Below are 24,130 nucleotides of genomic sequence, written 5' to 3'. Positions count from 1 at the left end.
GGACACAGACTAAATTTACCAGATGGAAATGTGGCTGAAGGAGAGGAACTGGTCGACACAGTAGGAGGTCGTGGAGAGGCCATAACCTTGAAAGCAACTCTCCTCCAGTGCACCTTCAGGCAGAGAAGAGAACTCTCCAAGATCAGCAGTCTCGCTCCCTCTTCTAGTCCAAGGATTTGCCAGGAGGGGGGAACTGACGAAAGGGAACTTTGTCCTTCCTTCAGCCAACAGCCTCTTACTGGGAAACCCGGGGGGAGGGAGCCACATCCTTGCCTTCTGCCTCGGTACCCCCTTCTCTCAAGGAAGTTCCCTCGGAGATCGAGGGTCGGAACAGGGAGCTGAGCCTCTGGCGATAGCGGCGCCTCACCTCGCGGGCGGTTCGCGCCAGACTTCCCACGAAGCAGTAACAGAGTGGATTGAGGCTGGAATTGGTGAGGCCCAGCCATTGGGCGAAAGGCCTCAGTTGCAGAACCCAGACTGTAGTAGGCTTCCCAGTAGTAGACCAGTCCGGCATGTGGAAGTCGATCCAGATGTCCAGCAGGTAGACTGGCAGCCAGGTGACAGCGAACAGAGTGACCAGGGCAATTACCATGTGAGCCACTCCCCTCCTCACCTTCAGCCGCGAAGCGGGCAGGGACGGCGGCGATGGCCAGGGCCCTGTACCCTCCCTGGGACGTCGAGCCCAGGGTCCTGGTGGATCCTGGAGTCTCCTCACAGTCAGCCAGCCCAAGCCCAGGTTGAAGAACACTGGCAGGCAGTAGAGCAACCCGAAGAGGAGGCAACTATAGGCCTGCTTCAGCCGCGCCCCAGGCCACACCTCACGGCAAATAGGGAAGGCCAGCGGCAGCCCCTCCACCAGCCCGATCTCATCCCGCCTGTTGGCAAAGGCCAAGGGCAGGCAGATAGCCGCCGACACTGCCCAGACAGAGAGAATTGTGGCGAGGGCGCGGCCGCGGGTACAAGAGGCCCGAGCGCGGAGGGGCCGCCGGACTCCGTAGTAACGGTGCAGGCTGATGGCAGTGAGGCTCAGGGCGCTAGCGGCTACTGTTAGCGCTTGCACGAAGGGTGCAGCGCGGCACAGGAAGTCCCCGAAGACCCAGGCCTTGTAGAGCACATTGCCCACGGTCAGGGGCATGCAGATGCACACCACCAATAGGTCACACACTGCTAGGTTGGCCAGCAGGCGGCGAGTGGGACTGGGACCATCCGGAGCCGTCCCAGAGCGTCCGGCCCTGCGCTTCTCCCCAGACAGCAGAACCCATAAGGACGCGGTGTTGCCTGCTAATCCCACGGAAAAGGAAAGCAGGTAGAGAGCTGTGAGGCTGATGGCCACAGGCTCCTTGGCGAAAAAGAAGAACAGTTCTTCCAGGTCCTCCCAGCTCAGCTTTCCCAAACTGTGGTTGCCTGCAGTCGCCTGCAGGGTGGTGTTCTCCCCTTTGGCGGGGGAGATCAGGTAGGTGGTGTCCATAATAAACTTGGTGAATTTAGGAGATCCAGGGTGTCCTCCAGGGCCCAGTGAAGTTCGGTTTGAGCCTAGGAAAGGATAAGGATCAGGAGTCTGGCACTCTGGGAAACAGACTCTCCAAACTCATTCTGAATAGATTTTCTCTGGCTTTTCTAGTCCCCGTAATTCCTCTCCCCAGATGTCCCTTCCCTTAGCTCTGCTCTCTACTTCTGTTTGTGCTGGGGATCACCTATGGATCTGGAGATGGGTTGGGGAGGGCAGATTATCCCATTTTAGACTTCGAGAGAGGGGTGCACGGGAAAGTTTTGCGGGCTCCTGAGGTGTTCTGGAGGCCGTGACCTGTGGAGGAAAGGGGCTCTCGGAACCCTGACACACTTAGGGTATGTATGTCTTCTGCCTCTCGCTTTTTCCTTTCTACTATGGACCAGTGATGCCCAACTCCTGAGGAGGACGTGGGGAAGAGTTCGGATTTTTTAAAAAGAAATCTCTTCTCCCCTCCCACCTCTCTATTCCCGTCGTGGTGTTTCTTCGCTTGCCTCGAAAGGTTTATTTTCCCATCCCTACTTTTCATTCGTCATCCCAGATGGAAGTATCACCAGGTCTTCCTTCCTCCCTCATCACACCAAAAGGGTGTGTCTCCAGAGCCTTCTTTTTCTCTACGCGGGACAGGAGTATTGTCCATTTCCATCGCCTACCACTGTTTCTATCCGTACTGTCCTCACTATGATATTTTCTCTCCCGGGCTGCTGCGTCTCTGCCACCGCCCTCTCAGGCATTGTCTTTTCCCCAGTCCTCCCAGACTACAACCCTCTCGCTGACCTCCTAGAACACGGAGTTATTCTTTTATCTACCCCCTCCCCATCCCAAGGATTATCTGCTCACCTATTCATTCCGGTAGCCCCTGAGTGGGGATAACGCTTTGCCTCGGAAGGTGAAGCCTGGACTGGAAGGCTGAAGACAGAGCTTCTGTTGTCTTTACCTTCCTTCTTGGAGAGTGGTAGGGTGGGGACAACTTTTATTGCAGTGGCCCAAAAGCTTTTATGGGTGGAGCCGCGTCTGAAGACCTACTCGCTGCCCCTCCACTTGCCAGAAAGGGGGGTGCAAAGGGCTGCTTCGGGGGCTGCTATAATGTCCGAGGTTGAGGATAGTTTCTGTGTCTCTTCTCTCTCCACTGCTCGACTCTCTCCCCGCGGCCCCTGCCCCCTCCCTCGGCAAAATCCACCGGCTGGGGCAGGTGTCGAACGGGAACAGCTAGTACAGAAGGGACAGCTCCTTCTTCCTTCTACTAACGTGAGCGCTCTCCAACTCCTTCCCAGCCACTGTCCCAATGACCTCTATCTCAAGAGAGGAGCCTCGTTCCCTTCTCTTGAGAGCGCTCTGAAGAACATTTTAAGCCGATTTCTAGGTTCTCCTCCTGATTGCAGGAGAGAATGGCACCTGAAGCAATCCCGACCTCTCTCTCCCTGCTGCTTCTGCAGATACCCACATCTGTTATTGGGTAACTCCCCTTGTGCCCACCAACTCCAACCACAGCGTCTCTTTCCCACAAAAGAGCAAGAGAGACAGGTTTGAGAGGGGGAGGAGGAGAGATTCAATTTTGGATATGATGGATTTGAGGTTGCGAGAGGGATGAGACTATCTAAATGACGATATCCTGTAGGCTATTGTGGGATTGGAGTTAGGGACAGTTTAAAGCTCAGTACATAGATTTGAGAAGCATTTGCATAGAGGTGATACTTGAAGCCATAGAAGTGGATGCTATTGTCAAAAGGGAGAATGTGGAGAGGGATTAGAAGAGTATGAACCATCAGAGACTGAAAAAATTGTTATATGGGTAGGAATGAGAGTTAAGAGGAGTTGCAGAATCTCCGAGTTGGAAGGAACCTCAGTGTTCATCTAGTCCAACCAGTACTTAAACAAAGACTTACAACATAACCAACCAGTGCTCATTCAGTCTTTGCTCAAAGACCTCCAAACAGGAGGAATCAATCAAAAAGTGTTTATCAAGTGCCTACCACATGTCAGTCACTGTTAGATATTGAGAATACAAAAAAAAAGAAAAAGAAAACACCCCTGCTCCCAAGAAGCTTACATTCCATCAGGAGGTTCTGCACATACATGCATACATGTGTAAAAGTATCTATCCATAATATATGTATACATGTGTTTACACATACGTACACCCCTTCACGTGTGTGTGTGTGTGTGTGTGTGTGTGTGTGTATAGTAGTTGTAGGGTAGTTGAGAGATCAGGAAAAATTTCATGTAGAGGATGCTGATAGACTTGGTCCTGAAAGAAGTGAGAGATACTATGAGGTGGAGGTCAGTAGGCAGTGCATTCCAGGCATGGAATGGCCAATGCATAGGCAAAGAGGTGGGGAAATAGAGTGTTAGGAGTGAAGAACAGAGGGAATCTAGTTTTTCTAGACTGAAGAGTTTGAGAAAAGAGGTAAAATATAATGAAGTTGGAAAGATAAGTTGAGGGTGAGTTGGCTTTAGCATCCAAACAAAGGAAATTATATCTTAACCTAGAAGCAATAGTGAACCATTGGAATGCATTGAGTAAGGGAAGGTTAGATCTGTGCTTAAGATAAATCACTTTGGCAGCTTTGTGAAGGATGTATTGGAGTCTGGAGAGACTAGGCTGGGAAACCAATTAAGAAGCCATTATAATAATCCATATGATTAGGCCCTAAGGTGGTGGCCCTATGAGAATAGAGGAGTGAGAGATGTGGAGGTATAAACATCGAACTTTGACAACTGATTGGATACATGGGGAAGCCCATATCTTCCAAAATAGCCCCTACCACTTTGGATTGCTCTGAATTTTCCTTTATATCAAGTCTAAATTTGTCTCTTTGAAGCTTCTATCCATTTTTTGTTCCTACTTCTACCTTCTAGGACCAAAGAGCACAAATTTTATCTCTCTTCTACATGACCTCGAAGTGGATAAACCTCTGGACTTGGAGTTAAGAACACCTGAATTCTTGATCCTGGGCAAGTCACTGAATCTGTTTGCCTCAGTTTCCTTAACTACAAAATGGGGATAATAATATCACCTACTGTTGTTGTGAGGATTAAATGAGATAATTATTGTAAAGCTCTTAGCATAGTGCTTGGTAATAGTAAGTTCTAAATAAAAGTTAGTTGTTGTTATTATTAATGACATTTCCTCCTAAGTCTTCTCATCTTCAGTCTAAACAACATCAGTCCCTCCAACCACTTTTCATATGGGTTGATCTCAAGGCCCTTTACTATCCTCTTTGCCCTCCACTGGACATTGTTCAGCCTATCAAAGTCATTCCTAAAATGTCCCTAGAGTGAAAAGAAAACTTCAGCTGTTATCTGATCAGGGCATAGTATAATGGAACCACCACATCTCTTCTACCAGCCACTTGATAGAGTGCCTAATGTACAAGGGAGGAGAGACTCTTCAGGAAGAAGGGCTAGTCACCAGTATCAATAAGGATAAAGGAGGATGAGAACTGAGAAGACAGCACTAGATCTGACAATTTAAAAGTTATTGGTGCCCTTAGAGAGAGCTATTTCAATAGAGTAATGGGATCAGAAGCCAGTTTGCAAAGGGATGAGTTAGTAGTGAGAAAATGGAGGCAACTTGTGTAGATGACTTTCCAAAAGTTTGACATGAGCAGAGGTGGGGGGGGGAGGCACAAAGGATTATCATATGATAATTGGAGGGGATAGCAGGGTAGGGAAGTTTGATTTTTTTTAAGGGTAAAGGAGACCTGAACATGTTTGTAGTGAACAGGGAAAGAAGCAGTAGACAGGGAGAAGCTGATGATGAGAGAGAAGCAATGACTAATGAAACACATTCTTAAAGGAGATGGGAAGGTTAGTGATGCTAAGTCAATTAACCCAAGCTATGAGCCTTGGGTAACAGTGATGGCTTTCACCTCCAGTATTCCCCCATATCAGAAGGTCCTTAGCCCTCCTGGCCAATGAAAAAAGTAGGGTGTGAAAATCCCCTTCTGAATTCCCAGTTTTGAAGTTCCTTTCCCCTTTCTTATAAACCAGGAGAACATGTTTCAGTGGAGGAGTTCAAATAATTGAGGACTGGGGGATGGAAGTGGTTATGTTGGGAAAGTGTAGGAAAGCAGAATGAGTTAAACCCACCCAAACAAATCTACCACTTGTCCTCTACAACCATTGTGTAGAAAGAAAATGGGGCTAAAGAAGGACTTCCAGTATCCTGGAGCATTTCCTGGTGTTGTGGTCTTGTATGATCAGTAGAGTGTAAAATCCTTCAGGGTAAGGACTGATTCATTTTTGCATTTGTATCCCCAGTGCTTAGCATGATTCCAGGCACATAGAAAGCATTTAGTGAATTCTTGCTGAATTGACTTGGGTCCTTGATGGTCTTCTGTCAGGCATATCCCAAGTCTCTTTTTCATTTGTGTGGGCAGAGTGGGACCAAAGGACTACCACCTAGGCTGGGTACCACCAACTCTGACTTGGGAAATAGGATCCAAGAAACATCATGGTATATTGAAAATTGGAGTCCTAAGTTTGACTCTCAACCCTGCTACTTACAAGTGACCTTGGCACATCATTTAACCTTCTTTGGCCTCAGTTTATTCATCTTTAAAATGAGGGAGTTAGACTAGGTGATGTATAAAGACCCTTCCAGCTCTAGGGAGAGGATTCTATTTTAGATTTTAGGTGAAGAGGTCAGGTGGACAGTCATACTAGGTGTGGAAGGACCTCAGTATTGGAGGAAGCATTAGAATTATAAAAATGTAAGAGCTAAGAGGAATCCTAAAGATAATTTTTTTGGCAACCTCCTCATTGTACAGAGGAGGATGATAAGACTGAAAAAGGTTAATTAATTTTCCCCAGATTATACAGCTAATTAATGATAGGACTAGTTTTGGAATCTAGATCTTCTGAATTTTGGTCCAATCATCTTCTTATTACACGCTATTAGTATTAGTGTTACCACTAGCTACTACTTCATGACATTTATTATGTATTACTATTAAAAACATTACATACTATTAGTATTAGTATCCTCATTTTATCAATAAGGCAATTGAAGCAAATGATGCAGCTAATTAATGACAGGGCCAGCTCTATAACCCCAATCTTCTCTCCAGTGCTCTTTCCACCCCTTTCACTGCTTTCTTAGGTCATTTTTATGGTCCTTAGAGATTGTCAAAGAAAGATGTTGTTTAACATCAGACATCACTAAAATGCATCTTTTCTCATTTCTCTCCAACCTTGGAGGGAGGTAGAATGTTTTTATTCTGTATTAATGGGGAAAATTCCCCTTCTTTTTCCACGAAGAGGAATGAATCTGTAGTTATAGAATGCAGAACCAGGAATCTTCCACTATAAGGAGATAGGAATAGAGAGAGAGGCAGAACATTCAAGATGTGGTGAAGCTCTGATTTTTTGAGGCTGTCACTTCTAAGGCATCAGCTTAGATGCTGAGTGACTACATCTAAAGCCATAAATAGGGAGGGATGGATGACAGCCTTGATGGGTAGAAGGAAGGAAACAAGCATTTGTTAACCACCTAATATGTGCCACTTAACACTTAATATCTGTGCTAAGTGATGTGCAAATATTATCTCGTTTAATTATCCCAGCCTTGGTAGGTGGGTGCTATTATTATCCCTTTTTAACAGTTGAAGAAACTGAAAACAGACAAAGGTTAAGTGACTTGCATAGGGTCACACAGCTAGAAGTATCTAAGGTCAAATTTGATCTCAGGTTTTCTTGACTCTAGGCTCAGCCCTCAATATAGCCACTGAACTACCCAGGTGCTTCCATGTGATGCCACTCACATCTGGATCTAAAGAGGAAGCTCAGGTTGGCTCATCCTAATCACTTACCCCATTGTGTCTTAGTGATCCTATGGGGAAGACAGCAGGCAAAAGAATCCAAGGTCTTCTGTCTCTTGTCAGTCACCAATTACTGTTTATCTCTTTAAAGAATTGTGGTGTCTTTGTGATTAATTAGGGGTTATGTAACAAATATTTGTCATAATGTTCCTTCATCATTGCCCCTCTTGGGTGAGGGAGGAAAGATTGATGGTGACTCGAAAGGACATTTAGTGTTCAGAAGAGGCTTGTGTGGGGGAAGAAAAGAAGGACAAAGGAAGGAAGGAAGGAAGAGAGAGAGGAAGGGAGGAAGGAAGGAAGGAAGAAAGCAGTGAAAAAAGCATTTTTCCAGAACTTATTATGTGCCAGGCACTGTGCTAAGCTCTAGGAGTAGAAATACAAAAAAGCAAGAGAGTCCCTGCCCTCACAGAGCTTACGCTTTGGGGAGAAGATTATACATACAGGAGAGTGGTGGCCAAGGAGGACTGTTTTTGTCAGGGAAATCATAGGGATGTTGAGTAGAGTCATACATTGGATAATTGACACATCCTTTCCAGGAATGGTACCATTGTTTGATTATTGTTACCAGACAAGAGGTATGTATACAGAGTTATTATGACTGGGAGATGGCCAAAGTGCCACCTGGTAGATCTAGGAGTACGTAGAGGCACTGCACCAATCAGGGGCACAGGATCACATCGAAGAAGCTGGAATCCATGTCAGAGGAGGAGGAGGAGGGCAGAGAGCCACAGAATATCAGGGATATGAATTAAGTGCAGCATGCAGAGTCTGGGTTCTTTTAGGTTAGGAAGGTACATTCATTAGTTTCTACTGACTGTTTGAGGTTTGGCATGGAGTTTCAAAGCTAGTTTATTTAATTCATTTTATTTTATTTTATTTTTTTGTGGGTTTGTATCTTTTTTATTAATTTATTTTGATTTATCAATAATCACTTCCATATGCTTTTGAGTTTAAAATTTTTCTCCCCCTTCCTCCCCACCACCCTCCCCAAGATGGCACACAATCTGATATAGGCTATACATTTACATTCCTATTAAACATATTTTCACATTAGTGATGTTGTAAGTAGAAATTAAAAGCAATAGGAGGAACCATCAGAAAGAGGAAACAAAACTCAACAGAAGAGAAAAAAATAGCAATTCAACTTCCATAGTTCTTTTTTGGATGTGGATAGCATTTTCCATCACAAGGCCTCTGGAGATGTCTTAGATCCTTGTGTTGCTGGGAAGAGTTAAGTTTATCAATATTAGTTGTCACACAACGTGGCTGTTATTGTATACAACATTCTCTTGGTTCTGCTCACTTCACTCAGCATCAGACCATACAAGTCTTTCCAGGTTTTTCTGAAGTCAGCCTGTTCATCATTTCTTATAGCACAGTAGTATTCCATCACATTCATATACCACAACTTGTTCAGCCATTCCCCAATTGATGGGCATCCTCTCAATTTCCATTCTTTGCCACCACAAAAAGAGCTGCTATGAATATTTTTGTAGATGTAGGTCCTTTTCCCATTTGTGTGATCTCTTTGGGATATAGCCCTAGAAGTGCTGTTGCTGGGTCAAAGGGTATGCATATTTTGATAGCCCTTTGGGCATAGTTCCAAATTGCTCTCCAAAATGGTTGGATCATTTCACAACTCCACCAACAATGCATTAGTGTTCCAATTTTTCCACATCTTCTCCAACATTTATCATTTTCTTGTTTTGTCATGTTGGCCATTCTGATAGGTGTGATGTGGTACCTCAGAGTTGTTTTGATTTGCATTTCTCTAATCAATAGTGATTTAGAACATTTTTTCATATGACTAAAGATGGCTTTAATTTCTTCATCTGGGAACTGTCTGTTCATATCCTTTGACCACTTATCAATTGGGGAATGGCTTGTATTCTTACAAATTTGACTTAATTCTCTATATGTTTTAGAAATGAGGCCCTTGTCAGAGAGACTGGTTGTAAAAATTCTTTCCCAATTTTCTGCTTTCCTTCTAATCTTAGTTTCATTGGCTTTGTTTGTGCAAAAACTTTTCAATTTAATGTAATCAAAATTATCTGTTTTGCTTTTCATAATGTTCTCTATCTCCTGTTTGTCATGAATTCTTCTGTTCTCCACAGATCTGACAAGTAAACTATTTCTTGCTCTCTCAGTTTGCTTATAGTATCAGCCTTTATATCTAAATCATGTACCCATTTTGACTTTATTTTGGTATATGGTGTGAGATCTTGATCTATGCCTAGTTTCTGCCATACTCTTATCCAGTTTTCCTAGCAGCTTTTTTCAAAGAGTGGGTTCTTACCTCAGAAGCTGGGGTCTTTGGGTTTATCAAATAGTATATTACTATAGTCATTGACTACTGCGTCTTGCATACTTAACCTATTCCACTGCTCTATTTCTTAGCCAATACCAAGCAGTTTTGATTATTTAATTCATTTTAAAATGTGATGCATTTTGTTTGCTTTTGGGAAAGGAATTGTTTGTCTGAGTTAAATTACTCTAATTTTTGAAGTGATGGGAACATTGTACCTATTTTGGATTTACTTTGCTTTTCCTCTAGGGGGGATAATCTAGTTCACATACTAAGTGATTGTTTATTAATGTGCGTGGGACAACCAGGCATGAAATAAAGTAGGTAAAATACTTTGCAAACTTAAAGTGCTTTATAAATAAAGCTATTATCATTTGCAATCCTAGGAGGCTTTCTGATTGGCTCTGTGCCCAGGAAGGTGAATCCCAAACATAATTTACAGAATATGCTGGATGGAGAAACATCATTTGGATCTGGGGTCAAAAGAGGATCTAGCAGCTCTGGCTTAAAAGTAATTAGAACTTAATTCAATTTAACTCAACATACATCTCTTTAGTATCTATTATACTACCCTATACAGCCTTACTTTGCAGGGTGGTTTTGAGGCTCAAATGAGATAATATTTGTAAAACCACTTACCACTGTTAGTGCTGGTAACTTTGTAGGCACTATACAGATGCTTGTTCCCTTCCCCTCCCTCCCTGTTCCCTCCCTTCACAAATTATGTGCCAGGCAACATGCTAGGTGCTGGGGATTCAGGGATGAAAAAGAATACATTCCTCTCCCAAAGAGTTTATAATCTAATAGGGAGGAAAAGATATCCACAGAGAAGTATGATACAAAGTAGGATATGATAATGGTAAAGGAGAGAGCCTGACAAAATGCTTTAAGAAAAAATTAAGGAGGAAAAAATTACCGTGCACAGGATATGTGTGGTAGAATCATGGAAGACTTCATGGAAGAAATGGCAACCTGAGCTGGACCTTTAAGAAAGGGAATTTCCACACTTCAGATAAGGAAGAATACAGTCAATTTAGCTTAGAAAGCTTAGGTACTATCCAATTTGAGGTGAGGCAGATTTTTCATTTATATTTGTAGTTGCCTCTCCTGTTGTATTATTTCTTAATTACCATATTTCTGGCAGAAGGCTGGGAAAGAGCAGGTCTTGGCAGTGACTATTTACATGCAAGAGGGCACTTCATTTCACAAGGATTGTCAGGCAGCTAGGATGGAATAAATAGATCAGCAGTCTTAATGCTGGTCATCCCACTTCTGCTCAAATCATTTTTTGGCTACTTGGAATCCTAGGTTCTCCTTTGTATTATTATTATCGTCATTGTTATCATTATTATTGATATCTAATTTTACTTTTTTTTCCTATGTAAAGGAAGTGTGATGTAGTGAATAAAGAACCAGCCTCAAAGCTGGGAAAATATAGGTAAAATTCTTGCCTCTGATACATACTGGCTCTAGGAACTTAGAGAAGTCACAACTTCTTTGTGCTCTGGTCAACTTTCTTTTTTCTTTTTTTTAAGGCAATTGGGGTTAAGTGACTTGCCCAGGCTCACATAGCTAGTGTCAAGTGTTTGGTTTGAGGCTGGATTTGAACTCAGATCCTCCTGACTTCAGGGCTGGTGCTCTACCCATTGTGCCACCTAGCTGCCCCTCTGGTCAACTTCCTAAGGGCAATTAGGTGGCACAGTGGACAGATTACCTGGTCTGGAGTCAGAAAGACTCATCTTCCTGAGTGTGTGACCCAATTTGGGGTTTTCTTGGCAAAGATACTGGAAATGGTTTGCTATTTCCTTCTTCAGATCATTTTTTTTTAAACAAATGAGGAAACTAAGACAAACAGGGTTAAGTGACTTGCCTTGGGTCAAGAAGTTAATAAATGTTTGAGGCTAGATTCGAACTTTTTATTTATTTGTATTTATGCTTAGTCCAATTTGGTTGATTTTTTCATCTTCATTTTCTTTAATACCATTTCTACCCCAGAGGCACAAATGAGTCTATGATAATAGGGCTCAAGAATGGGTTTTCTTGTTCTTGATGGAGAAAGAAATTTTTATAATTTTTATGAATTTTTTCCATCTCCTTCTGTTTGTTATCCTCTTTTTCATTCTCAACCTTAAATGCACTTGGGATGATTTTGCTTAGTGGGATATCAGGTTTGCATTGTTTTTTTTTTAAATAAAATTTTATTGATATCTGTTGTTCTTACATCACCTACAATTCCCAAAATATCCTTCACCTTCCCTTTGGTAGAGAATCCATTACAACAAAGAAGGGGAAAAAAAAAGAGGAAAAACAATTCAGTTAACCAACGTATCAAAAAAGTCTAATGTTTTATGTAATATTCCATGCCCATAAACTACAGTCTTCTCCCCTCTGCAAAGAAGGAAAAGAGATGTCTTCTTATGTCTCTTCTTTGTTGGGAGGGAGTTGAGAGAAATTTTTATTAATAACCCATTACTAATTAGGATCTAGGTTTTTTATGTCCTCATTCAAGGACCAACCCCTGTAGGTCAGTCAGCTAGTCTCCGAAGGACACAGATAATATATAAGATTGCCCTAATTCTTGGGGAACAAGCTCCACAATCTTGGGCCAGACCCCACCCAACTAGGAGACTTTAATTCTGTTTAGGGTGTAAACAGAATCTAATCTAGGTGAATTCTTGCCCCAAAGTAATGAGCCCATGTCTTTGCACCCCTCCATTAGAGTTTACGGGGACCCAGCTCATGAAGGAGAAAATCAACCAGAATGGTCTGTGTGGAGATGGATTCCCCCGCCCAGATTGCTGGAAGCTGCTAAATCTCATGATCCAGCCATGTTTTTAGCAGGAGGAGCTGAAGACTTTTAGCCCACCTCCTCATTAAATGTCCACCAATCAGCGTTGATTCATCCTGTCAGGGGCATTCCCTTTCAAAAAAATATTTAAGACATTCAGTGTCTCCGTTAGGTGTCTTTAATTATCAGGAGAAACTACTGATCATCAATTTATTGATTATTAGCCAGCCTAATTAATAAATTGATTATTAATTACCCAGAAATTCTTGTCTTTCTGGTTTTTCGTTCATCGGAGTGGAAACAGTAGGTCAGCTAGGTGGCACAGAGGATAGAGCATGAATTCAAATCCACCCTCAGACACTTCCTAGCTATGTGACCCTGGGCAAGTCACTTAACCCTGCTTGCCTCAGTTGCCTCATCTGGAAAAGGAAATGCCAAACCTCTTCAGTAGCTTTGCTAAAACCCCAAATGGGGTCACAAAGAGGTGGACACAACTCAACAACGACAGTGGAGACAGACTTGATCGCTATAATTTTGCAGTATTTAGTTTTGATTGCTTTACTGTTATTTGCATTTACATTGTTTGAGTCATTCTGTATATTTTCCCCTAGATCTGCTTACTTCAGCAAAGCTTTCTTTGTACTAGTTTTATTTATCCTTTACTGATTTTCTCATAATCATCCATCATTGTTCTTCTTAAGATTTTACAAACAAGCTTACAGTCTAATTCAGTGTTCTCTTTGGCAACCATATCTTTTCATATTTGCTGACCAAGGCACCTTTTGGGCTCCTTTCCTTGCTGTGGCAATTAATTTACATTAATTAAGCTTCAAATTAAAGTTATCCTAATCTATGCCATTTCTATGCTGTTTCAAACACATTCCTGATTACCATAGTCTGGTGTTTTGTTTCTGAATTTGTGTATTATTTTTTCCTCTTGCAAATTAGCTACAGAAAACTCATTCTGATTGCCTTGAGTATGAGGAGATGGATTAGAAGAAAAAAAAAGAAGGAAGTGGGTGCTAAGATTGAGGCACCTGGAGACGGAGGTAGCAAAGGAAGACAGGTGAGTTTAGGAGTAAAGTCTCTTTCAGCTTTAAATTCTATGATCATAGGATCACAAGGCGCAGCAGGTCAATGAATCCAAGTAGCCAGGGTATCAAAGGGATCCGAGAAAAAGCCGGGAGGCTAAGTGCCTTGGATAAGGGTTGAAGAATCAGATAAGTTTGATCAGGAGTGAAAAGTTCAAATCCTAGGATCAAAGAATGGACTTTAAGTTGGGGAAATGGTGCCCTCAGACTGTAACCCCTAGGATCAGGACTAGATCTTTGCATTTTGAAACATTTTTAATGTCATATTTTTGAAATATGATAATTTCTTTGATTTCCTGCCCCCACATTGACTTCACAGCTCATTTGTTAAAAAAAAAGGGGGGGGGGAAGAAAGTAAAAGTGACACAAAATTGGCCAGTACAGTGAGGTAGCTGACCATGTCTTTCACATTTGTGATCTCTAGTCATCTGACACGTGGATTCAGGGTTGCTCCTTATGTTTATTATGAGTTCAGTTGCTTTTTGTGTTGTTTTTATTTACTTTACTGTAGTCAACATGTGTGATGTTCTCTTGGTCCATGTACTTCCCTGTACATCAACATCTTCCCATATTCCTCTGAATTCTTTGTATTTATTGTATCTCATGGTGTTATAGTGGGGCAGTTATGTGGCACAGACTGAAGTCAGGAAGATGAGTCTTCTTGAGTTCAAATCAGGCTTCAGACATTTGCTAGCTGTGTGACCCTGAGCAAGTCACTTCACCCTGTTTGCCTCAGTTTCCTCATCTGTAAAATGAGCTGAAGAAGGAAAGAACAAATTACTCTAGTATCTTTGGCAGGAAAACCCCAAATGGGGTCATGAAGAGTCAGGTAGGACTGAAAAATGACTGAACAACACGTAGAGAGCATTGTGTTAGGAGATGAAATACACACACACATACATATATACACACACATATACATACCTATACACATGCACATATATATAAATTTATATATATATATATGAAACTTAGACCATATCCTATAATCTTATAAACAAAATTCACATTACATGTAATTCTTGATTTTTCAAAGTAAAGCAGCAACTCCTTCCTCTCTCTCCCTCCACCAAAGTATCTAAGATCATCCCAAAATATTTTCAATTAGGCTTTGGCATGCATAGGTATGATACGATGACTCTATTCTCCTCCCTCCCACCCCAGTAAATTTGCTCTTCTAATTTGTTGGTTTAGAGGTAGATTTTGACCACCCAACACCCACATCTGACTCCCTGACTTATTTTAAGGACTCCTGGACCTTGCCATTTGTTCCTCTGAACCCTTAGGGCAGGAGTGAGAACCTGTCACCTTGAGGCCACATGCGGCCTCAAGGCAGGTTCCCCACCCCTGCTTTAGGGTTTCCAAACCTTTCTATCCATCCTGATGGAAAACTCAGCTTTCTTTCTGTGTGCTCTCCCCTAATTAGAACATAAGCTCCTTGAAGGCAGGGACTGTCCCAGTTTTTCTGAGTGTGTCCTCTGTGCTTAGCACAGTGCTTGACTCAATTAGCTTTTTCATTCACTCGTTTGCCTTCAGTACCTCAGGATACTAAGGGGGCCCAGAACCATATGTGTATGGGGCAGAAGGATTCTACTCTGGGATAGCAAATTTTTCAGGGATAAACCAGAAAGTTGGTAAGTCATCTACAGAAATTGAGATAGGATAGCAATTATAAGAGGTCTTCTCGGGGTATCTTAGGGATTTCCCTGAATATAAGCGACATAGGTTCAAATCCTGCCTTTTGTGATTTGGGGGCAAATCACTTAACTTCCCTAGACCTCAATTTCCTCATTTGTAAAACAAGAGGATTGCTTCTAGTTCTGTTGATCAGTCAACAAGCATTTATTAAGCACTTAACTTAAGCATACAAAGAAAGGCAAAAACAGACCCTGCCTTCCAGGAGTTTACATTCTAATGGGGAAGACAACATATTAATAATTAGGTATAGAAGTACAAGTTAAATAGACTAAATGGAATAAATAATTTTAAGCAAGCTAGGTGGGGCCTGAGAAAGGTCTTTTGCAATAGGTGGAATTTGAGCTAAGTCTAAGGAAGCCAGGAAAAGTAGGAAGCAGAGATGAGGAGCAAGAGAGAATATTCTAGTCTTTGGGGAATACATGAAGTGCATGGAGAAAGTAGAATGTAAGAAGCCAGGAATGTGAGTCAGGCAAGGAACTTATTGTGGAAGAAAGGATAATATCCTGGGGGGGTGGAGGGTGGTCAGTAGATAATGGCCACCAGGATTTGGATTGGGCAGAAAAATTGGATAGCGTGAACCTCAAAGTCACGTCAAGTCAACAACAAGCATTTTACAAGTGCCCACTATGTACCAGTGCTGTGCTAAGCACTGGGGATACAAAGAAAGGCAAAAAGAATCTATGATCTAGCTTTGGGATCCATGATAAAAGGTCTTCAGCTGAAGAACCATGGAGCCATGGTGGACCATAGAATTAGTACAAGAGATGATCAATTTCACGTTCTTAATAGCTATCTTATCAAATAACTCCACACAATAAGTAAGCAAAAACGGTATCATATTGGTCATGAATAGTGAGCTGGCCTTGAAGTCAAGAAGACCCGGGCTTAAGTTCTGCCTCTAACACATACTGGCTATGTGACCCTGGGCTTAATATCTCACTTAATGTCTTAATAACAACATAATATCATTTAATATCTAGGCCAGAGGTGTCAAACTTCTGGCAGCATATGGACCTCAACATTCAAGTGTAGCCAGAACCAGATTAAAATATAATTGGGAAATATTTAACAAAATAAAATAAAAATGCACCATAACATAAATGTTAACATGTGGTTTTCTAAGTCAATATATAGCAGCAGGGGTGTATGGGGTGTTCAAGGACTAATACCTCTGATGTGAGGTATTTCTGAGTCCTTTTCAGGGCTGCTCATCTATCTTTGGTATCCACTTTTGATGTGGTTTAGGGGTGCTGGGGTGCTGGGGTCCCAAAATCACAGCACAAGGGTCCTCCCTGAAAAAATTAGACCCAAGCCTTCTTTCAGTCAAAGACAAGGTTTATTAGAACAATTGTCATATTGGGCAGACTCTTAAGGAGTAAGAGGTAAGGGTAAGCAGTGGCTAGATTATAAGAATCTAAGCAGTGACTGAATTATAAGAATCTAAACCATGGCTAGATTATAAGAATCCCAGCATCTTATTGGAGACAAGATGGGCTTTATATACAGAAAGCCTGTGGGAGGGATCTAGGAGTGGCCAAGTAGTCTATGTGGTAATGGGATTCCAGGGAAATGGAGCCTAGATGGGACCAAGGGTGGGAAGTGACTTGGGGCCATAGGGAGGCAAGACAGTGGAGGGGAGATTGGGTGTAGCCACAATGAAATGCCGGTTGATGGGATTATGCCTCAGGTGAATGCCAGAGATTTGGCCATGTGGGAAAGTCCAGGATTTTTCCTTTCTGGGGCCCAGATCCCAACCCCATCACTTTCACTCAATTCTCTGTGGCTCTGTAGTAGTAGTATTCATAACAGCCCTACCCCAGTAAATGTCTCCTGGAGATGGGCTAAACCAGGTTGAAGGCCTCAAACCTATCTGTGAGTTAGGCGGGGTGTCTACCAAGCATGTGAAAACTTCCCCAGCTGACTGGGTAGATGAGAACATTTAGTTCCAATGGCCATGAAGATGGCTGACATAGGTGCTGCAGACATGGAAGACACCAAGGTCATCCACTGCATCCTGGGTCATTGCCAATCATCTTGACTTTTGGACTTGATTTTTTGAATTTCAATGGACTTTTGGACTTCAATGATTCAGGGAGAGTGAGGCTGATGACTTTGTGCAACTCTGCCTCATTTAAATCCAATTCACGACCAAGTCAGGATCCATGATATCATTGGTCCTCTTCAAAAATGAAAGACAAAAAACAACAAATGAATGTAGCAGGAATCCTTATATATAGATTAGTGCCCCCATTTCTAATTGAGTTTCACACCTCTGCTATAAGCCATTCTCTAAGAAAGACTACAAATTGCAGAGAATGTGCTGGCCTACAGTAGTAGAGGGAATATTTTCACCAGGTAGTTCCTTTTACCAAGGAAATCACAGTTACAACCCTTATCCTAATAAATAAGCAAATGTACCTTTGGTAGATTGAATGTCTTGCTAACATATATATTGCTATTTTGCACACATATGCCGATGCTGTAGTGATGAATAAAATACACCTAAAACAATTTGGTTCATTCATTCCTCCTCTGTACCTTTCTCAGAGTTATGGAACTGTCAGGCTCAGTGATACAAAGAAGGGTAGTGATTTGTTCAAAGTCATAAAGGTAATAACTAGCAGAACTGGGATTATGAACCCAAGACTCCTGACTCCAAATACATTAATCTCTGGATCATACTATCCAACTTACTGTGTCTCTATATAGTAGGATCAATACATACAAGGATTTCCTCTCCCATCCCCCCGCCATGGGTCAGGCTAGATTGGGCAAGGCTCAAGTTGAGCCTCTGGTTGTATTGAAGTGACTTTCTAGTCATCAAAGGGCACAAAATGGCACCTTTCAGACCTGTTGGATACCCCTTTGCCCTGCCTTGCTGACTATTTGCATTTCCAAAGAGACACAAGGGGATCATGTCTATGCAAGCCAAGTGGTAACTATGTATTTGTCAAATATCCTTTCTATGTTAGGGCTAAGCAAACCTCCTTTTGTTAAGTGTTCAATGACCTACCAGTGCCTCATTTTGTCCCAACATTGAACCTAAACCAACAAGGGCTAGCCAGGCCCTCTTCTAACAATCTTCCCCAAGGAAACTGCCTCCTCAATCTAGCATTTTGGGAGAGACCAATCCCGAGAATGAACCTGATTTTTTGAAGACAAGTTCTACCGTGTAAGCACCCTTACTTGTAGGGGACATGAAGGAAGCTGCTGAGCCTGATGCCCATGGAGGCTCCCAGGCACATCTTGGGCCTTCTGCATCTGCCTCCCTCAGCCACTGAGGAATGGAAGCAGACACAGAAGGTCCAAGATGTGCCTGGGAGCCTCCATGGGCATCAGACTCAGTTGACCGCTGCGGGCTTTTGCAGCCTCAGCTTCTTTGGATGTCCGTTGATTAACAGAGTGTGCTGGGGTAGGGGAGCCTGAGCAGTGTCCTTATAGGGCATGATAATTAGCCAGCTTGTTTACACCTGCAGCAGACCTTCCCTTCGGGTGTGTAAGAGAGCCGGTGCAAGAAGGAGAGAGAGCTGAACCAATGACACAGCTCAGGCACAGAAAGGCTGTGGCTCTGAGCAGGCTCTGTCATTTACTCGTCTTGGATATTAGCTCAATGCTGGTCAAGGGGTGAATCGACAAGCCCTGGGGCCTAGAGAAGAGATTTGGATTTTTAAGTCTCAACAGCAGCTGCAGAGTGAATCTGCCCTCCAGAGAAAGCAGTGCCATAGAAAGTCAAGGCTCTGGCTAGACAATTAAGGGGGGGGGGTGATTATCACATACTACTTATCTACCTATAATACTTTCCAAAAGACTTACGAAGTCATTGTCTCATTTGAGCTTCATTTGAGATACATGGACAAGGCAGGGAGTCATGATCCCCATTTTATAGATTAGGAAACTGAGGCTCATCAAGGTTAAGCAATTGACCCATGAGAAGTTGTAGATATGTCAGCATAGCTAGGAATAGGACCCCCTTCAATGCTGTTCCTAATTGGCTTATCTTATTCAGACAATTTTGGCTTAAGTAGTCCTAGGATTCTGTCAGAGATCAAAGCAGAGACTTAAGCTTCACATAAGAGCAAGACCACCAGATGATACTAAAAGCAATAGGCCCTTTGGTTTGAAGGCCCCAAAGGGAAGGCTTCGGGACTTCACTGGAGAGGCTCACTGGAGCAAGTGGCAAGGCATTCTACTTTTGGGGAGCTTCCATTGTTGGGAAATTTTTCCACTGAGCCAAATTCTGCCCATCTGTAACTTCTAGCTGCTTCTGCATTCTGGGGCCTAGTAGACAAAGTCTAATACCACTATGAGCTAATAATTATAATATAATTAATAATAACTAACACTTATATAGCACCTACTCTGTGCTAAGCATTTCACAATTATTATCTCAATCCTGCAAGGTAAGTGCTATTATTATCTTGATTTTATAGATTGGGAAACTGAGGCAGACCTTGGTTAAATGACTGGTCCAAGGTGACATAGCTCGTAAGTGTCTGAGACTGTATTTGAACTTAGGTCTTCCTACCTCCAGGCCCAATGCTGTATACACTGTACCACCTACCTGCTTGAATTGACTGCTGTTCAGATATTTGAAGATAGCTGTCATGTCCCCCTTAATTTAGTAGACAGAAATGCCTGATCCTAGGAGGGACAGTCTCCACAAAGGAAAGCACACAGATCTCCAAGCAGGTTCTGGGGCAGAGTTTCCAGGGGTGGAAGGCCACTGCTCTTCTCTCTTGAAAGATCAAAGAGTAGCTCCCTTTGCCCACCCCTCACCCTCACCCCATCAATGGGAAGATGTTCTTTCTTTATTCCCCCTATCTACCGCCAACAAAATCTGTTCTCGATGAAACAGAAGATTCCTCCCATACCTTAATATGAATTGAAATCAATACTAGTTTGCTCTCCCAGGTGATTTTCCTTTCAAAGCTTATCCCTGGGAGTAGAAGGAAAGGATTTATCTCTTTTAAAAAGCATTTCAGGCACCAGTGAACGCGGAAAACAGGCAAGGGAGATTTCTATGTATTCCTGAGATAATACATTGTTGATGGCTGCCTGGTTGAAAGATAGCACAGTGTTCTGGAGATGACACTGGATTTGGAGTTAGGAGAGCTGGGTTCTTGTTACTTATTAGCTAGCTATATGACTGTGATAAGATCACTTCATTTCTCTGCCTCAGTTTCCCCAACCTTTAAAATGGGGATAATAATATTTTTAGGGTATTATATAACTGCTAGTTGAGTGATTGTAGTATCTATTTCACATAATTGTCGTGGTAAGTTGTAAAGGGGTAGCTATGCACAAGCTCTTATTATTATGAGTGTAAAGACAGCCCTATGAACGGGAATACCAATAGCTGGTTCTTGACTCAAATTCCTTTCCCTTTCCAAAGTGAGCCTCTAAAATAATCCCTGGAATTTTCATTTCTTGGGAGTTGGAAGTGATTCTGGACTCTGAGATTTTCTCTTAAAAGAAAGGTACCAAATCTGCATGTGGCCATTCCTGATCTCCCCAGCTGTTTTGCCCTTTAAAATTACCTTATATTTATTTTGTATGTAAACACACAAGAACATGAACACACATACACAGTGTCCCCCCCAATAGGAGAGGAACTGTTTCATTTTGATTTTGTCCTCCCAGTGCCTAGAGCGAGACACTTGCTAACTATATGTTCCTGGGCAACTCATTTAACCAATGTCTACCTCAGTTTCCCCGTCTGTAAAATGGGGATAATAATAGCACCTACCTCCCGAGGTGGTTGTGAGGATAAATTGAGTTAATATTTATAAAGCACTTTGCAATCTTTAAAGCATTATATAAATTTTTGCTATTATTTTTGTTGTTGTTGTTGTTGGTGGTGGTGGTGATGATGATGGTGATGCTGCTGCCGCCGCTGCTACTGATAACATTTGACTTAAAAACAAACCTCAACAAGATCAAACCAGGTTGCTGGAGGAAAATTCAGAAAGCTGTGTTTGGTGTGCCCTCTGCTGGTCTTGCCACGCTCTGCAGGCTATGGGAAATTATAGAAGAAACAGCAGTGGTTTGGAGGAGAGACAAGAAGTCAGAAGAACCATCCCCCTAGAGATTCAGGAGCCATAAGCTAGCTCTCTGGGACAAAGCCAGACAGAGACTACAAGAGCATGGTGCCCACAGGAGAGGATGGGCATAAACAAGAGGGACAGTGATGTCTTGGATAGACCACTGATTCTGAAGCCAAAGCAACTGGGTTTGAGTCGCAGGTTTGACATTACCCATCTGAGTCAAAGCAAATAAACTCACCTTTCTGGGCCTCAGTTTTCTCTTCTGTGAGATGAGAGGGTTAGCAAGCTTGGATGAAGGGAACGTTGAGAAAATGTACCTCCCTTCTTCTTTTGCAGAGGTAGGGGATCGTGGCTGTGGAAGATAACATTGAAAATATTGTCAGATGCATGTGGCAAATGGGTTGGTTTAGCCAAGCTGCTTTCTTTCTCTTTTTTTTAAATTAATTTTTACATGTGATACCTTGCTGGGCAAATGAGGAGGGAAACATACATTCATGAATAGGGAAATACATATGAGGCAGCCAGATGGTACAATGAAGAGAAGATTGGCTGGACTCAGGGTCAAGAAGACCTCAGTTCAAATGCCTCATGTACTTTCCTAAGCAAGTCATTCAACTTTCTCAGTCTGTATCCTCATCTGTAAAGTGAGAATAATTAGAGTACTTACCCTATAGGATTATTGGGAGAATCAAATGAGATGACATACGTAAAGTGCTTTGTAGGCCTTAAATTGTTATTTAGCTATTTAGAAATAAAGATGACATAAAAATAAAAGATACCAATAAGTAGTTTTTTAAATGGGAGGTTAGATGACCTCTGAGGTCCCTTTCTACTCTAAAACCTTATATTCTTATAAAGGCTTTAAGTCCTCTGGGTAAAAATCAACAAATCAGGACAAAAGAACACCAAGCCCTTACTGAGCTCTTGGCAATGTCAAAGTGATTATGCCTTGTTCCTTCAAATTACAAGCAAAATCATTCAGAAGCAGAAGCAGCTTGCCAAACTACCAAGGCTGCTCTTTCTCAGAAAAGAGTGACCCAATGTAATGGGTGTCTACAGACCTCATGAACTTGCTAGGATGGCATTTCCACATGGAGGATGCTTCTGAGAGAGCCATGGTGATGAAGTAAGAAAGGAGAGACAGACAGACAGACAGACAGACAAAGATAGAGGGAGACAGAGACAGAGGGACACAAAGACAGAGAGACAGACATTGCGGAGCATGCCCAGACATTCAGTAACTGGTTTGGGTCAGCCAACTATGCCTTAAAGAGGAGGCTCTTTGATTGGCTGCAGGAACATTCTGAAAGTTCCATCAGCTTCATTTAAGGTCTTTTGGTCTTGGGAGGGGGAGCCCATGACCTTGTGAGTTTGAAAGGTCCAGCAGGCTTGTTGGGATCCTGTTGTTCAGAGTTCTGGGTTTTACAGTCAGCAGAGCATCGGTATTCCAAGGGAATGGAGCCTCCATTGGCAAGTTGCCCTTCTAGAGTTAAATCCAATATGTATGAAAGGGTACTCCATCATTCTTCTTAAACCCCTTCCCCCTCCCCACCTCCATCCTACCTTCCTTATTACTGCAGAGAACAGATCCCCCCTCCCCCCAGTCCTTCAGGATGGAAACCTAGGAGTCATCCTCTATCCCTCACTATCTCCCCCCTCCCCCCGCCCAATATCCAAGCTGTTGCCAAGGTCTGCCCATTTCACCTTTGCCTCATCTCTCAAATATGCCGCCTTCTCTCCTTTGACATTGCCACCCTTCTGCTGCAGGCCCTCATTACTTCACACCTGAACTATTGCAATAACCTGCCAGTGGGTCTGCTGCCTCAAGTCAGAGAGATTCAGTGACTCGTCCACAGTCTTACATCTTGTTTGTATTGGAGGAGAGATATAAGCAGCGCCATCTGCCAGAACACTAATCACTACTCCACTTGATCTCTCTGACCTCAGTTTTCTTATGTGTAAAATATCTAGACCTTTTGTTAATATTTGGTTTTGCTTGTAATTTCAAGGTTATTGGGGGGCTTCAAAAAAGAGTGGGTTTTGAAGAATACGAAGAGATAATGTATAAAAAAGGCATGAGTGGTCATTTCCCTCTATTCAGAACTACAAGAGTGAGGGGAGAATTTGGTCCCTGGAAAAGGCAGAATGAGAGAGTACAAAATCCTCCAGTTCAGAGCTGGGAAAGGCTAAATGGACTGTAGAAGGTTCTGGGTATTCCCTGGCTTTTGCTGAGCTAGTTAACCTCTGTGTTTGTGTATAAACCATCAGCAAAATAGAACCAGACCCTGGACAGCTGGAATCAGTTCTTTTGTCAATACCCATCATAGAGAGCAAAGGTCAATGTGTTGGCCAGAAAGGAGCAGGCTAAAGCTCATAGCCATGGCTGGCACAGTGCATCAGTTCGATTCCACAAATAGTAAGAAACAACTTTATGCATGCTCTGTCTCTGTCTCTGTCTCTGTCTCAGTCTCTCTGTCTTTATCCCTCTTTCTGTCTCTGTCTTTCTTTCTGTCTCTCTGTATTTTTCTCTGTTTCCTTCTCTCTCTTTCCCTCTTTTTCTATCCCTCTTTCTCCATTTCTCTCTTTTTTGGGTCTCCCTGTCTCTCTGTCTGTCTCTGTCTCTCTCTCCCTCTATCTCTCCATCACTCTATCTCTGTGTCTCTCCCTCTGTTTCTCAGTCTCTTTCTGTCTCTCTCTCAAGTTTGATATGATGGCTTTCTAGACCTTCCTAATTAAGTTAGCAAAGAATACACAAAACGGTCTTACAGTATTTAGAACTGGAAGGGATATTAGATTCGACTTTACAAGTGTTTATTAAGCACTTAGTATGAGCAAGATGCAAGGAAAAGGATGGCCTCCAAGACAGGAAGATGAG

The 24,130-nt window shown here is 42.6% G+C and overlaps 2 protein-coding genes across 2 annotated transcripts in view; both read right to left on the bottom strand.

Moving 5' to 3' along the window:
- Positions 1 to 235: 235 nt before the first annotated feature.
- On the bottom strand, positions 236 to 1,468 carry LOC114052178 (neuropeptide FF receptor 1-like). The gene has a single exon (XM_027874658.1). It carries the CDS (start codon positions 1,466 to 1,468, stop codon positions 236 to 238), a length of 1,233 nt encoding a protein of 410 aa, XP_027730459.1.
- Positions 1,469 to 1,484: 16 nt separating this feature from the next.
- Positions 1,485 to 24,130, bottom strand: part of GRIFIN (galectin-related inter-fiber protein) — a 37,729-nt gene continuing 15,083 nt past the window's right edge. Inside the window, exon 5 of the mRNA XM_027874657.1 lies at positions 1,485 to 1,533. Coding sequence (XP_027730458.1) covers positions 1,485 to 1,533 — 49 coding nt within the window. The remainder of the gene's footprint in view (positions 1,534 to 24,130) is intronic.

The sequence above is a fragment of the Vombatus ursinus genome, unplaced genomic scaffold, assembly GCF_900497805.2.
Source record: "Vombatus ursinus unplaced genomic scaffold, bare-nosed wombat genome assembly UNPS02014807.1, whole genome shotgun sequence".
NCBI lineage: Eukaryota > Metazoa > Chordata > Mammalia > Diprotodontia > Vombatidae > Vombatus > Vombatus ursinus.
The sequence above is the reverse complement of the archived record's forward strand: the minus strand, read 5'-3'. Positions and strand labels throughout refer to the sequence as shown.